Raw genomic sequence first — 13,578 nt, forward strand, 5'->3', positions numbered from 1 at the left:
CAATTACAGCACACATACATTGGTATAAGTAAAATATAATATTTAATGTGACTAGTACGTATAGGCAAACAAACACGAAAAGAAAAAAAATGAAATAATACAATTATAAACATTGGCCGTTTAGTTAAGTTAGTTTAGTTATTTGTTAATTATTACTCACTAACAAGGTCACATTAACACATTCCTGCGTTGGGAATTAAAATGAGAGTTTAAGGAGTTCTAAGTTTCTAACCCTTGATGTCCCACATTACGTATCTAGGTTAACATGAGTTAAAACATAAGAATTATTCAAAGGTCCCCCATACAAGTTGTCACTCGTTAGAAATAGAACAATGGGTGCCCTTTATATTTCTCGACATTATAACGCTGTAAGTTTCAACTCCTTTGTACTGAGACTATGGATAAATGTCACTAACAAGCTTTTCGTTTGGAGCGTAAATAGTGTATTCCGTGTGCCCCAAGGCACTTTCACCAATTTTTAGAGGCAATTCTAACGTTTTTCTTGCTTTTCTTTTGAATGCCGAATATTGTCTGTGTTAAAAATGTATTGTTCTAGTATTACATTGAATGCTTAATAGTATACAATGTAATAGCCGGAAACCAAGCAAATTTTGATTAAGTAAATATGAATGTTTGAAATTATTATTTTTATTAAAAAAAATCATTTTTCGATTTCGAGATTTAATTTGTTAAAAAAATGGACGATGGATGGTGGAAGGTGATTAAATTTTATAGCCTATAATATATTCAAAAAATGCCTAGCCTAAAAGCCTATAACCTATTCAATGTATTCAAAAAATTATTATATGGCCTAATATTTTTTTGAATACATTGTTTGTTGGTGGAGCATGCAGGGAATGAAATGAAATCAAAGACGAAATTAAAAATTAATATAGGAACAAATTCAACAAAATCGTTGAGATGAAAAAAATGCACGTATTGTGTTTGCGTAACATGTAATTGTTTGCATAAGAAAACCTTTAAGGATTTCAAAGTTGACTCATAGCAAATAATGTGAGCCCTGAATCAAATCTCGGATTGTTTGCTTTTATCATAGTGTGATGGGGGAGTTTATACGTAATATGGTAACAATTACAGACAAGGATGGGTTTGCTCATTTATGCCTGACTTGACTGACTTTTATATGAGTACATTTCATTAAATTAACTAAAACAATAAATAGATATTTTGATAGTTAAAGTTTAAAAACTGTACGTTTTTTTTATAATAGGTCTATAAAATGACATAAATAATTCCAAAAATATTAGCAGACCTAAATAGCGTAGCGAAATGGTTGTAGCGAGTAGCACTTGCAGGCAATCAATTGTAAATCGTCTGTTTTGATTTAATAATAGATAAATTAGTTTTTCATATAATGTAATATAATACGGTTTCCGATAATGTACAATAGGTTGGCATTCCGCGGAGTTTGTATCGACTAAAAGATGAAGGTTTTCTGCAGAAATTGCTCACAGTTTCCTTCATTTAAAATTATATTAAATAATTATAAGTTTACAATAATACATAGCATCAATCTGGTAAAAATGTGTTTTCATAAAATGTGTAAAAGCTATGTTAATAAAAGCCAATACTACAGTAGTTTTATGTTAGAAGCTTGTTATAAACGATTAACGTCAGGTTTAACTTAACTACAAGCACAGTGTTTTATTTATTTGAACATCCAACAATCGCCTCCGAACTCGCGACTGATTTATTTTACTTTTAATTGATACTATAGAGTACTTTTGTACACAGATATAGATAAACAACTAAATATTGAAATCAAGGATAATATAAAATAAATACCGCATTATTAACACATGCATGACGATGGTAGCATAATATTTTCACCGCGGAGGATTAATGGCCATGGCTGGATGCGTTCACAAAGGCGTAGTCTTTTTATAAAGCTTTGAAAGCACACCATTGTATTGTGATTTCAACCGCAATATGGTAAATAATAAAAAAAGCCATCTTCACGGTACATTACTCACTGTGAATTATTCAGTACAAGGCCTTATTAAAAACTATGCACGTTATCGTTTGTATTACGTAGGTATTGTTTGGTCTACGAATGGTTAAATAATTATTTATCTATTTATAAAACTAGTTCATGCCTCGTACGAGCACTAATTAATTACCTGCCAATGTTTCAGGTAACTATTACACTAATTATGAAGATGTTGGTATTTTACACCTCAACAACCAGGATGTGAGAAATATGAGGCATTATTTTTTAGTAAATTGTCGTTTGTTTTATGTTAAATTTCAGTTTTATTATAGTCTATTAATGTACTTATCACTTTGTATATTTTCTAATTGTTTTGTTTTATAATATGATTAAGATGAATAGGACTAATAAATTAATAAATCTTGCCAACGCTCAGCACACTGATATATTGATACAAGAAAACCAACACAAAATTTAATGTGACAAGAGTACTAACTACACAAAACTACTACGCGAAATTTAAATTTACTTTAAAGGTAGCGACTATCAAACCTGATTCTGATCATTTTTTTAATATAAACGCAGTTTTTATTAACATAACTGGAAGTATTACGAACCAGTAGCTAAGAGTACTAAATATGCCAGTACTAGTATGTACTAGTATTTTGCTTGATTCGTGTAATGCGGGTGAAGGCAAAACGATGAAGATTATGTTTAACAGTCACGCCTCCCTGTCCTGGAATTAATTCTCCCGTTGCAATACTTCTGAAGAGCCCTAAGAAGCTGATTCAATAATTCCCGCCATGTCTTAACGAAGGCTAAAACCAAAACATAAAAATAACTTATGATTTTTCCCGAGCAAATGAGTACACAACGTAGATCTTATGACACGCTTTTTAAGAGAATGACTTCGCTAATGCAAACACTAGTCTTTGAATACGAAGCATGAATAATAAAGGTTACTGTATAGCTTGCACAGGAAATTCAACGTCTAAGTAGGTCACATACAAGCGATAATGAGTGAAATTGTAAAGGTAACTTCAAGTACCATTTACTTAAGATCCATTGAGTATGTATAGTATTAATGTAACTAATCACATGATACAATATCAATTATACTAAAACTAATGTGTGTCTATGTATTTTTTACTTTTGAGCAGTGTTGGCCTGGAGGCCTGTTGGAGGTTGTAGGTTCGATTCCCGGCTGTGCACCAATGGGCATTCTTTCTCTGTGCACATTTAAAAACGGTGAAGGAAAACAACGTAATACCGGATTGCCTGAGTGGAGTTCCAAAAAGTGGACAGCATGTGTCAGGCACAGGAGACTGATTACTTGCCTATTAAATTGACAAATGATCATGAAACATATACAGAAATCTGAGACCCTGTCTGGGTCTCAGATTTCTGTATTTGCTGTTTATCTGATACGCTATATACAAATATACACTAAAGAGTAATAAAACTTTTTCTTATTATTTTTATTTATTGGTCTCGTATCCAAGAGAATTAAACGTATTAACCCATAAATTATTTATTTATATGTATACCAAATGTATGGTATATTATGTATAAAACTATTTTCTATAGATCCAAATCATTTGACATTGGTCCAGATCATTGCGCGGACGACAGAACCTTGTTTTATAATAACAATAATTATTGTCCTTGTCCATTGTCCATTGTCCTGTGTGGGCTTGTCACTTTCACATTAAACCATTATTGCTGACGCCCAGTATAATATACTAACACTTATTTATGTTTCAGGAAATCAGCGTGTCCTGTGACCCATAGGCCTCTTCCAGCTGCTTCCATTATTTCTGATGTTAGCTCTTCTTGTCCAAGTTGTGCCTCCTATTCTCTTTATATTATCTACCCATCTCTTACTCTGTTTTCCGTCTTTTTCCATCGCGTGGTTGCCATTCTGTAATTATTTTATTTAGGATTACAAGCCCTCGTCTTTTCACCTTAACAAAAAAACCTTATGTCGAAATTTCCTAGCGTACATATTTTCCATGATTCTAAAGTTTTAATAAAACTTGTTCGTAAAACGAGCTAACAACTTTGTCCTTCCTTTGTTTTCTAATATAATATTTTGTTATAGCGGTTTAAGTTCTGTGTACTTCAAGACCGTCACAGTCAGACGATAAGTGCTAACCCGAGCTTTTGTAAACGATTCTTCCGCTTTTTATTTCTTTTCTTTGTACTAGCAGTTTTATTTATTTTACTTAAGTTTACCTTTAGGGAGAAAACTTTACTATGGGTTTACATTTGAGTCAAATATTTAGAAATAGCTTTGTTTACAAACTCCCAGTACTACAGGTCTATCTCTGGTAATTTTTACTAAAAAATACTTTTTCTACTAATATTATTTTGGACGTGGCAGTTGACATGAAAACGAAAAAAAAGGGAAATCTGTCGAATCGGCCCCACCTAAAAACAGCACATTTTAGTTGTTTTCTTGTAATTAATTGGAACTCAGACATTATCATTTACATCATGGATAAAACATTAATCATCATCTATCTCGTATCAATTTTTTATTTTATTAAAGGTTCCAAAGACTTGCCATCCTTAATATTAATTGTGGTACGACATACATACAAGTCGTAAAGTGCGATAGAAAGAGTTTAGGTTAAAGCCATAAAATTGTACCTTCTTTAATTTATTTAAAGAAAACACTTTTTGACATTTAACACCTTTGTCTTCAGTCACCGTGACCACGCACGCTGTAAAGCACGCGAAACGTCGGTTTAAATTTAAAATTATGTACAAATAATTATAAGTTTAAATACAACAATACATAACTATAATCCGTTAAAAAGTGTTTTTCTTTAAAAACACTTTTTACCAAAAACTGTAAACTTATAATTATTTAACATAATTTTAAATATATCCGGCATTTCGTGTGCTTTACAGCGTGCGTGGTCACGGTGAAACACAAAAGGTGTTGAATGTCAAAAAAGTAACACAGCTGTAGAAAAAGTTGTATTAACTGCATATATTTCCCTGGAGTTGGTATCGACTAAAAGATGTAGGGTTTCTGCAGAAATTGCTTCTTCTTCTTTCATTTGTTTTAGTTAAATTCTATGGAGTTAAAGAGGCACCACATGATTGCAAGGTGTACCGTAGTAAAAGTTTGAATCAGTATCAAAGTGTGTACATAATAGATATAACTAAATTTATCGAAGAAAAATCCGATCTATTATAATATATAGTTTGTAGTTCACAGTAGCGATATTATGTATTTAATATTATATATTTTTGACAATATCGTATTGCCTAGTACTGTATGGATAATGTATTATATATTTTAAAATAAATAATCTATCAATAGATCATACATCCACAGAATATCCCTATCGAGCAACGATAACCGACTTTTAAACCCTAATTTATTCAGCCCCAAAAACCGCATTTCGTTCGCTCGGTGACATAATAAAAACAAAGTAACTCGTACATAATGAGCGCAATACATCTCCGCTGGCACGAGGCTAGCCGCACGTTGGAGCACTTTCAAGATTCTTATCTGGCGGTAGTCTCATTTCAGCGCACAAAGCGATCTTCACGCTATTTATAAAGCGGATAAAATGGCCGGGCCACGCGGAAAGGCGTCAAGATTACAGATCGTATCTGGCAGAGTGCGTTTTGCACGTCATTCGAACCATTCAACGAGCGTAGCTTGTAAAATAAATGTCTAGTCGTATCAGATTCGCTTGAAAAAAGCGGGTTGATTATTTGAAAGTAACTTCTTTTCTTTCAAATATTTTACGGTATTTTATCGACATTTATAGTAATGTTATATTGGGATAAATTGCTGTTCACATAATTCAATAATGTTGCTTATTAACCTATGGTTTTAAATATTTAAACTAACTCCCGCACCAATATGCCGTGTAGGCCGAGAGAGAAAGCCGGCGTGAAAGACTCTCGGTACTCTTTAAAAAATTCTCTAGGTTAACGGAATTTTTTTTCATCGTCAATTTATTAAACTGAGAATTTTATTTGTAAGTGCATGTAGTTGTTTTCAAAAACAAACATTGATTAATTTACCTAATTAATTAATGTTTGTATTTCGCTTCGTGTTTGTCTTTTTTATGTCTTGGATTGGTTTGTGTTTATGTTAATAAATAAAAGAAGTCAACTAATAAGCTTAGATATAACATATTCTTATATAACTATATATAGTGCAATTTATGTTTGATGGTTAGCATCAGAAATACAATGTTAAATAGCAGGCTAGTCCTGCACAATTAATATCTCGACAAACAGCCGGTTTTATTTACAAAATAATTGTTTTAAAGGAATATTCTATATTGGTGGTTTGTATGAATATTAAATATAGATTAATTATTATATTTTATTTTCGCACTCCTACAGTTCAACGCTATTTTTTTATATGATTTCCTGAAATAGATTTGCATGTTTTTTTTATTGAAGTAAAACCTTAGGCGTCTGAGGATAAATTTTACGGATAAAAAGTCACGAAGACGTGCTTTTTTGTCGAAGAAAAGGGAGATAGCGATTGATGCTGTTTCAGAGAGTGAGAAAGGGAGATCGAAAAAAATACACGCTATTAGTTTAGTAGTTAGATTATATTATATTAGAACTTTAGATGGCAATTCTGTCGCATAACGTATTGTGCGGTAAACGCAAATTTTTTTTATTTATTTATATTAACATTAGCACTTATACACGAATACACTGTGTAAGCAGTGTGAATATAGATATACAAATAAATGGAGTGATCATACACTTACTGGTACATGATCATCTATTAGGCTTTTACCTTAGTAATAATTAATTAAGGAAGAAGTTCCATGACATGTAAGTTCTCTGACATGTAACTTGTATACTTTTATACGCAAGTACTTTTTTACACTGTATACTGTGCTAATGATAATATAAATAAAATGTAAAATCTTCGTTTACTACACATGCGACAGAATTGAATCTAAAGTTCTAATATGTAACTAGGTACTAAACAAATACAACTAATAGCGTGTATTTTTACTCGATCTCCTTTTTTCACTCTCTCTCTTTCTCAATCGCTCTCTCCCCTTTCGTCGACAAAAACGCTACACTTCTCACGTGAAGTTCCGTATAAATTTAAGCCTGATGCGCCTAAAGAAGTTTGAATCACAAAAACATGTATTTTTTTGTCGTAACTACAATTTCTTGCATTCAATAATTCTTGGAATTTTTTTTTTACATAAACAGTGTTTTCATTTTTTATATTTCTTGTCTATTATTTACTGTTTTTTTTTATTTCGCTGGTCGAATTCGCATATTGTATGTACAACAATGTCAATTTGTTTCACGATTTCTTCCTAATTTTATAACTGCGGCGCTACAACCTTTTTAGCTCTGGACCTCAGTCTGTTTCATGATCATGCTCAATCTAATAGGTAAGTAGGCGATCAAACACCTGTGCCTGACACAAACCGTTGACTTTTGGATCTAATTTCCGGTTTCCTCACGATGTTTCCCTTCACCGTCCGAACATAGAAAGTTCATAAGGTGCACAACTGGGGATCAAACCTACGACCAGAGGTGACAGTCGCACGCTGAAGGCCACTAGGCCAACACGGCTCTACTATCTATGGTCCTAACTTTGAGATCAAGAATTAAGGATAAATAAAACAATGTTAGCATTCGAATATGTATATTTGTAAATCTAGACAATGTAACGTAAATAGCTCAGACCTTTCAAACATTCATTCATAACCTTTCAGGCATTCACTCTGAGCCGATTTCAAAAAAACTGTGCACAAAACAAAGCGTGTGTTGGACACTATAATACGCCCAAATTACTACAGTCAAAAAGATTTGGTGTTTACCCTTACAGACAGCCGTGCCGCGGTAACTATTGAAATTACAGCAAAAAGCCTACTTTTCTACATCTATTTAATATCTTGAAATATCGTTGAAGTATACAAGAATTTTTATTGATATATCTTCGATTAATTCAGAATTCGAACTATCTTCGTTCTCAATTCAAATGTGGAACTATATTCGTTCTTAAATCAAAATCTGAATTATCTTCGTTCTCAATTCAAATTTGGATCTATATTCGTTCTTAATTCAAAATTCGAATTATGTTCGTTCTTAATTAAACACTCTCTTTTCGATTTTAATTTAAAATTCGAACTATTTCACAATTTGAAATCCGAACTATCATAGTCAATTTAAAACTCAATATAATTTAGTTCTTAATACAAAATTCTACTTGTTAATAGGTAATTTTAAGATGGATAACAGGAAATTAACACGCCTTATAACTAAAATCAGTCTAATTACACTTCCATCGAGCATCTCTTTTTTTTTAAATATGCGATAGGGACAGACTGAGCTTTAGTTATAAGTGTTAGTAGACTGTTATAGTATTTATAGGATCGCCTATGGCCATTAAATATTAATTTTTTATAGTAAGTTTAAAAATATTTAAAACAATATCATAAAAATTACAGATTTTACAATTAATCCGAAAATGATTTTGTACGTGCCTCAAGATACGCAGCTCCGACTAACAAAGGGCTCTGACTCAACGGCGACTACAAATTTACACTACATTTTATTTACATCGAAACGTCAATAAGTAAAACTAGAAAAAATAAATAAGAATTTACCTAAGTACTCTAAGTAATAAAAAAAATACTGAAAAGAAATTCCGAGATACAATTTCGAAAAAAAAAAAAACTATTGCCTTCTGTGGGAGAAAATTTTAGTTTGATGATATTTATAAAACGCAAAACTCGTCGAGCAAGTTTTTCAGCTCCTTGTTGTGGGCTGCTTTGGAGCCTGTGGCCGGAGACGCGGCGGTGGCTCGGCCATTGTAGCTGCAACCAAAAATTTATCTTAATATATATAAATCTCCTGTCACGATGTATGTCTGCGATGGACTCCTAAACTACTTAACCGATTTTAAATTAAATTGGCACACCGAGAGCAGTCTGGTCCAACTTAAGAGATAGGACAGCTTAGATCTTTAATGATTGTCGCAATTTTATTTTATTGCATTATTCGTTTATTATTTGATACAATTCTAACAGGTGGCGTTGTGTTCCCTTGAATAGTTTACTACTATGTAATATAACAAAAACCTTAGCCACAGCAACGCTTGGCCGAGTCTGCTAGTTTACATATAGGCAACTATGTGTAATTATGAACTATATAAAAATAAATCAACTGTCAACTAAGGCTAATTGTAAATTAATGGACACTGACAAAAGATTGTGATGAATCTCAACGTAGGGCTTACAAATTAACGTATTATTATTCGGTAGATGTATCAAAGTGAAACTGTCAAATTGTGAAACGGAAAGCACCTCGCCACCATATTTTTTTGTTCTACGGTCAACTATAAAGCCAACCAATCAGGGACAGCCTTCTCGGACAGTTGACAATTTGACAATATCAAGATTGTAATTTGACGGTTCCATTTCGATAGATTACAAAATACTATATATAACTATCCCTTAATAATAACTATCCCTTGTAGTATAACATACTGTATATGTAACATTGTTGCAATTGGATTTTTTTTTCAAATACATATCCCAACTGGGTATTATTCGACAAATATTTGGCAAATATTAACAATTACTTATAATATTGAGATGGTTTAAATGTTACAACGTAGGTCACAACGCAACCCATTTTTAGCCTTATTTATTATATCATAGCCTTTCTAAAATTCTTATGCCCCATACAAGTAACGCACATAATTCTTAATAACAAAAAAACTGTGTTTACTTTAAAAAATTTCAATGAAAAAATCACTAGAGATTTTTAAAACATAACGAACATACTTGAATAAAATCTAAGATTTTTTGATATAAATTTAAAATAAGGTGAAAAAATAAATATTTCATTAACATAAAAAGGTAAGTTTTCGTAAATTATTTTCCCTTTCATTTTTATAATATTCTCCTCCTTATATGTAAAATTTATTAGTTTTTACACCAAACTAAATATTTTTATAAATTTCACGATTATTTAAATGATCCTAGTCCTTGGGATTGATTTGCTCCAGTTCAAAGAATTCGTATGACTAGCCCGCTCTACGCCCCTGACTTACAAACTGGTAGTAAATATAATTTAGAATCAATTTTACATCTTTTCTGTTGACGTATATTTAATTTATAGTTTTTTTATATATAGAACAGGGGGCATACGAGCAGGAGGCTCACCCGATGCTAAGTGATACCGCCGCCCATGAATACTCAATGCCAGAAGGCTCGGGGGTGCGTTGCCGGCCTTTTATATACGAGGGCTGACACTAAATAGTAGCAATTACTGCATTGGTTTAAACATTTTGCGTGTGTTGTTCGATGAGTTGCGAAACAAATTTATTACGTATATACGTAACATATGTTAGATATTAGTAAATATAAAGAAAAATAATTAACAGGTACGCTCTTTTCTAGTTATTTTGCGTTTCAGTTTGAACAATTTGCTGGTTGCAGACGACAAAGATTTATACAGACAACAGAAGACAGATTGATAGGGAAAACTAATAATCTAACGTCCCTTTCAAGTATCCATTTGCGAAACGTACAAAATAATCGCCAGAAAAGCAACAAAACCCGAAGAATCGCTATCAAGCAGCATAATGCGTCTATTCTCACCTAATGGTGCGCGGAATGATCTCGGTTTGTGTGTCTGTCTGTGTCTCACTGCGGCCCAAGAGTTTGCTAAACCACCCGCCCCCTTCCGAACTACGCCTGTAACCAAGTACGTTACGGCGTCTTCATATACGTCAATAGGCACCCTAACCACGTATACGTATGTACGTACGAAAATTAACTATGACCGTATTTGGAACCATATCAAGTTAAATCTAACGAACGCGTTCGTACTCTCAGAATTGTATTAACGTATACCTTATATGTTTGACTTACTATGGAAAATACAAGCTACAAAGATTTTAAAAATGAGACCTGAGACCAAAACAGTTTGCGAGAAAAGAAATTGTAAGTGACGGAATGTAACAAAGTATATGTATTATACAATACAATACAAATTATTTTAGATAAGGCCAGGCATGCCCGTTTGTTTGAGATATATTAAAATAGTATTGTCTTTTTATGACATAGCTTTTACACATATAAAGAAAACAGTTTTTTAACAAACCGGATTGAAGCTATGTATTATTAAACTTTTAATTATTTAACATATTTTTAGAATTAACAGACGTTTCGCAGCTATCCGGTAAAAAGTGTTTTCTTTAAATATATTAATATACTGAGATTCGTATAAATCAAGTCAAAGTATTGTGGTTACAGGCAGAACAGCCTGTTAATTTGAGATAAATGATTATAAATACATGTATTTTGTATTTATGAACCGGTTAAAAATATATTTTAACGTTACGCGTGTATTTAGGGGTTTAGTATAAAAAGGGAAGTAAGAAAGGAAAACTTGTTTAAATAATAATTAATCATAATACATAAAAAAATTCATAAACATATCAAAATAGCGAGTTTTTCATCTTGTCTAAGGCATAGGATTTATGTCACTGTCAAATTTACTTACAAAATACACTTGAGGCAAAGTAAGGTCCAAAAAGACATTAAAAAAAATGAAGTCTTGTAAGAATATACAAAATAATTACCTAATTTGTTTCTGGTTCCTCAACAGGGTGCGGAATCTGGGTTCGACGTAGCTCCACGAACCCATGTTCTTGTGCTCCTCCTGGCTCCAGACGAGCTGAGCGTTTGGGTACTTGGCGATCTCGCTCTTCAGCTGATCGTATGGGAACGGAGATATTTGCTCCAATCTGGAATTTTACAGTACCCTCTTTATTAAAAAAAAAGTCTTTCGTCTCTTTCTCTCGAATTCTGTTAACGCGGTGATGAAAAGAGATAGAAGAGTACTTCAGCTAAGAGTGCAAATTGACTTATTTTTTAAATCATATTCATTATTATAGAAGGAAATCAGTAGTTAATTTAATAACCTCGTAATTAGTTCTGCTTATATATATTTATTTTTATAGGTTTACCTTTTTATTGGCTTTTAAATTTTTTGTCTATAATTATTTTTATTTATTATTATTGCTATTTTTTCATTGATTTTGTTTTATTATATTCAATTAGTTATAGTAACGCTTGTTTTAAGTTTATAGTTTTTTTTTGTTTCTTTTGTTAATTGTTTTTTATTTTTTGTACTCTACCCTCTGTTGGTGTTTCTTTTTCGTTGTTTCACATAAGGGTTTCCTGGAAGAAATCGCTTGTAAGCGATAAGGCCGCCCTTTGCCTTATCTTTTGTAACTGTTTTTTATTTTATTTTTGTTTTGTGTGTTTTTGTTGGCAATAAAGGATAAATAAATAAATAAACTATAAAATTATACATTTTAACCTGTCTTAGTCTGCTGTGCCTGACACAGGCCGACAACTTTTTGTGTCTAAGCCAAGCCGGTTTCCTCGCGTTGTTTTCCTTCACAGATCGAGGTAATTTTACCATCACATAGGAACAATCTAGGTGCACCCATTGGTGCACAGCCGGGTTCGAACCTAAGACCTCAGGATGAGTCACGCTATCACGTTATTTTAATTAATATTAATATATTAATAATAATATTAATAAATTCACATTCATCATTACATTTTTTTAATAATATTAAAAAGTCTCACCGAACAATAGCGATGTCCTTCTCCAGCCCTCTGTCACGGCGTTCCTTGAGGAGGTCGTAGTATACGCGTCCGGAGCAGAAAGCCACTTTCCGGACTTTCTCCGGATTCTCACAAGCCGGACCTTCCTCTGGCAGCACTCTTTAACAAAATAAAACAGTATATAGTCTGTAAGATTACCTACGATTCAATAAATAAATAAATATATGTAAGTAGATAGTTCAGTGATGGCGATTATGATCAAATGAAGAAAAGCACTCTTTAACAAAATAAAACAGTATATAGTCTGTAAGATTACCTATAATTCAATAAATAAATATATAAAAAAGATAGTTCAGTGATGGCGATTATGATCAAATAAAAAGAAATATACCAATTTCTGATAAAATTCTGTCATCCGTTTCATTTATTAATTTATTCGTTACATTTATACAAATTATGATAATACATAAAACTATAAGGGATGCAACGGGAGTTCTTATCGCTAACAAGCGATCTCTTCTAGGCAACTCTAGTAAGGGAAAAAGCTAAGAAAAGAAATATAATGGATAAAGTACACACCGTTAAAAAAATATACTAAAAAATATAGAACCTAATAATACAAAAAAAAAATAGTGATTATCTAAAAACTAAAAAGCTAATCTCACGGCAATACAGAAAATTATGAATTACAAGAATTACACAAGTAACGATTAACTAATTGAAGTTATTTAGTTTAATTTAATAACAAAATTGAAATAGGTGAAAAGTTACGCAAAAAAAATTGTGAATTTAAGAAAGCATTATAAATTTCACGCTTCAAAAATATAACTTAAGAAATGTCCGCGTTATACGAAAACGCGTTATAGGGATAGCGTGTTATATTGGGGATTACTTTACTAAAAAATAAATTGGTATTAAATTTGACATTTTGTATGCTCATTTGAAATTACGATTAACTTAGTATAGTATTTTGAAACGATTTTCAAAATACTATTATCTACCTTATATATGGTATTT

The 13,578-nt window shown here is 31.9% G+C and overlaps 1 protein-coding gene across 6 annotated transcripts in view; it reads right to left on the bottom strand.

The window, feature by feature from the left end:
- Window positions 1-7,596: 7,596 nt before the first annotated feature.
- Window positions 7,597-13,578, bottom strand: part of LOC110998367 (2-oxoglutarate dehydrogenase, mitochondrial) — a 29,125-nt gene continuing 23,143 nt past the window's right edge. For 4 of the 6 annotated variants that reach the window (XM_022266973.2, XM_022266976.2, XM_022266974.2 and 1 more), the window contains 4 exons: window positions 12,583-12,720; window positions 11,565-11,729; window positions 10,579-10,674; window positions 7,597-8,787 (listed from right to left, as the gene is read on the bottom strand). In XM_022266973.2, the coding sequence (XP_022122665.1) occupies window positions 8,688-8,787; window positions 10,579-10,674; window positions 11,565-11,729; window positions 12,583-12,720 (499 nt within the window). In that variant the 3' untranslated portion in view covers window positions 7,597-8,687. The remainder of the gene's footprint in view (window positions 8,788-10,578; window positions 10,675-11,564; window positions 11,730-12,582; window positions 12,721-13,578) is intronic. The other 2 variants (XM_022266978.2, XM_022266977.2) reach the window with 1 other exon arrangement.

The sequence above is a fragment of the Pieris rapae genome, chromosome 12, assembly GCF_905147795.1.
Source record: "Pieris rapae chromosome 12, ilPieRapa1.1, whole genome shotgun sequence".
In the NCBI taxonomy this organism is placed as follows: Eukaryota; Metazoa; Arthropoda; class Insecta; order Lepidoptera; family Pieridae; genus Pieris; species Pieris rapae.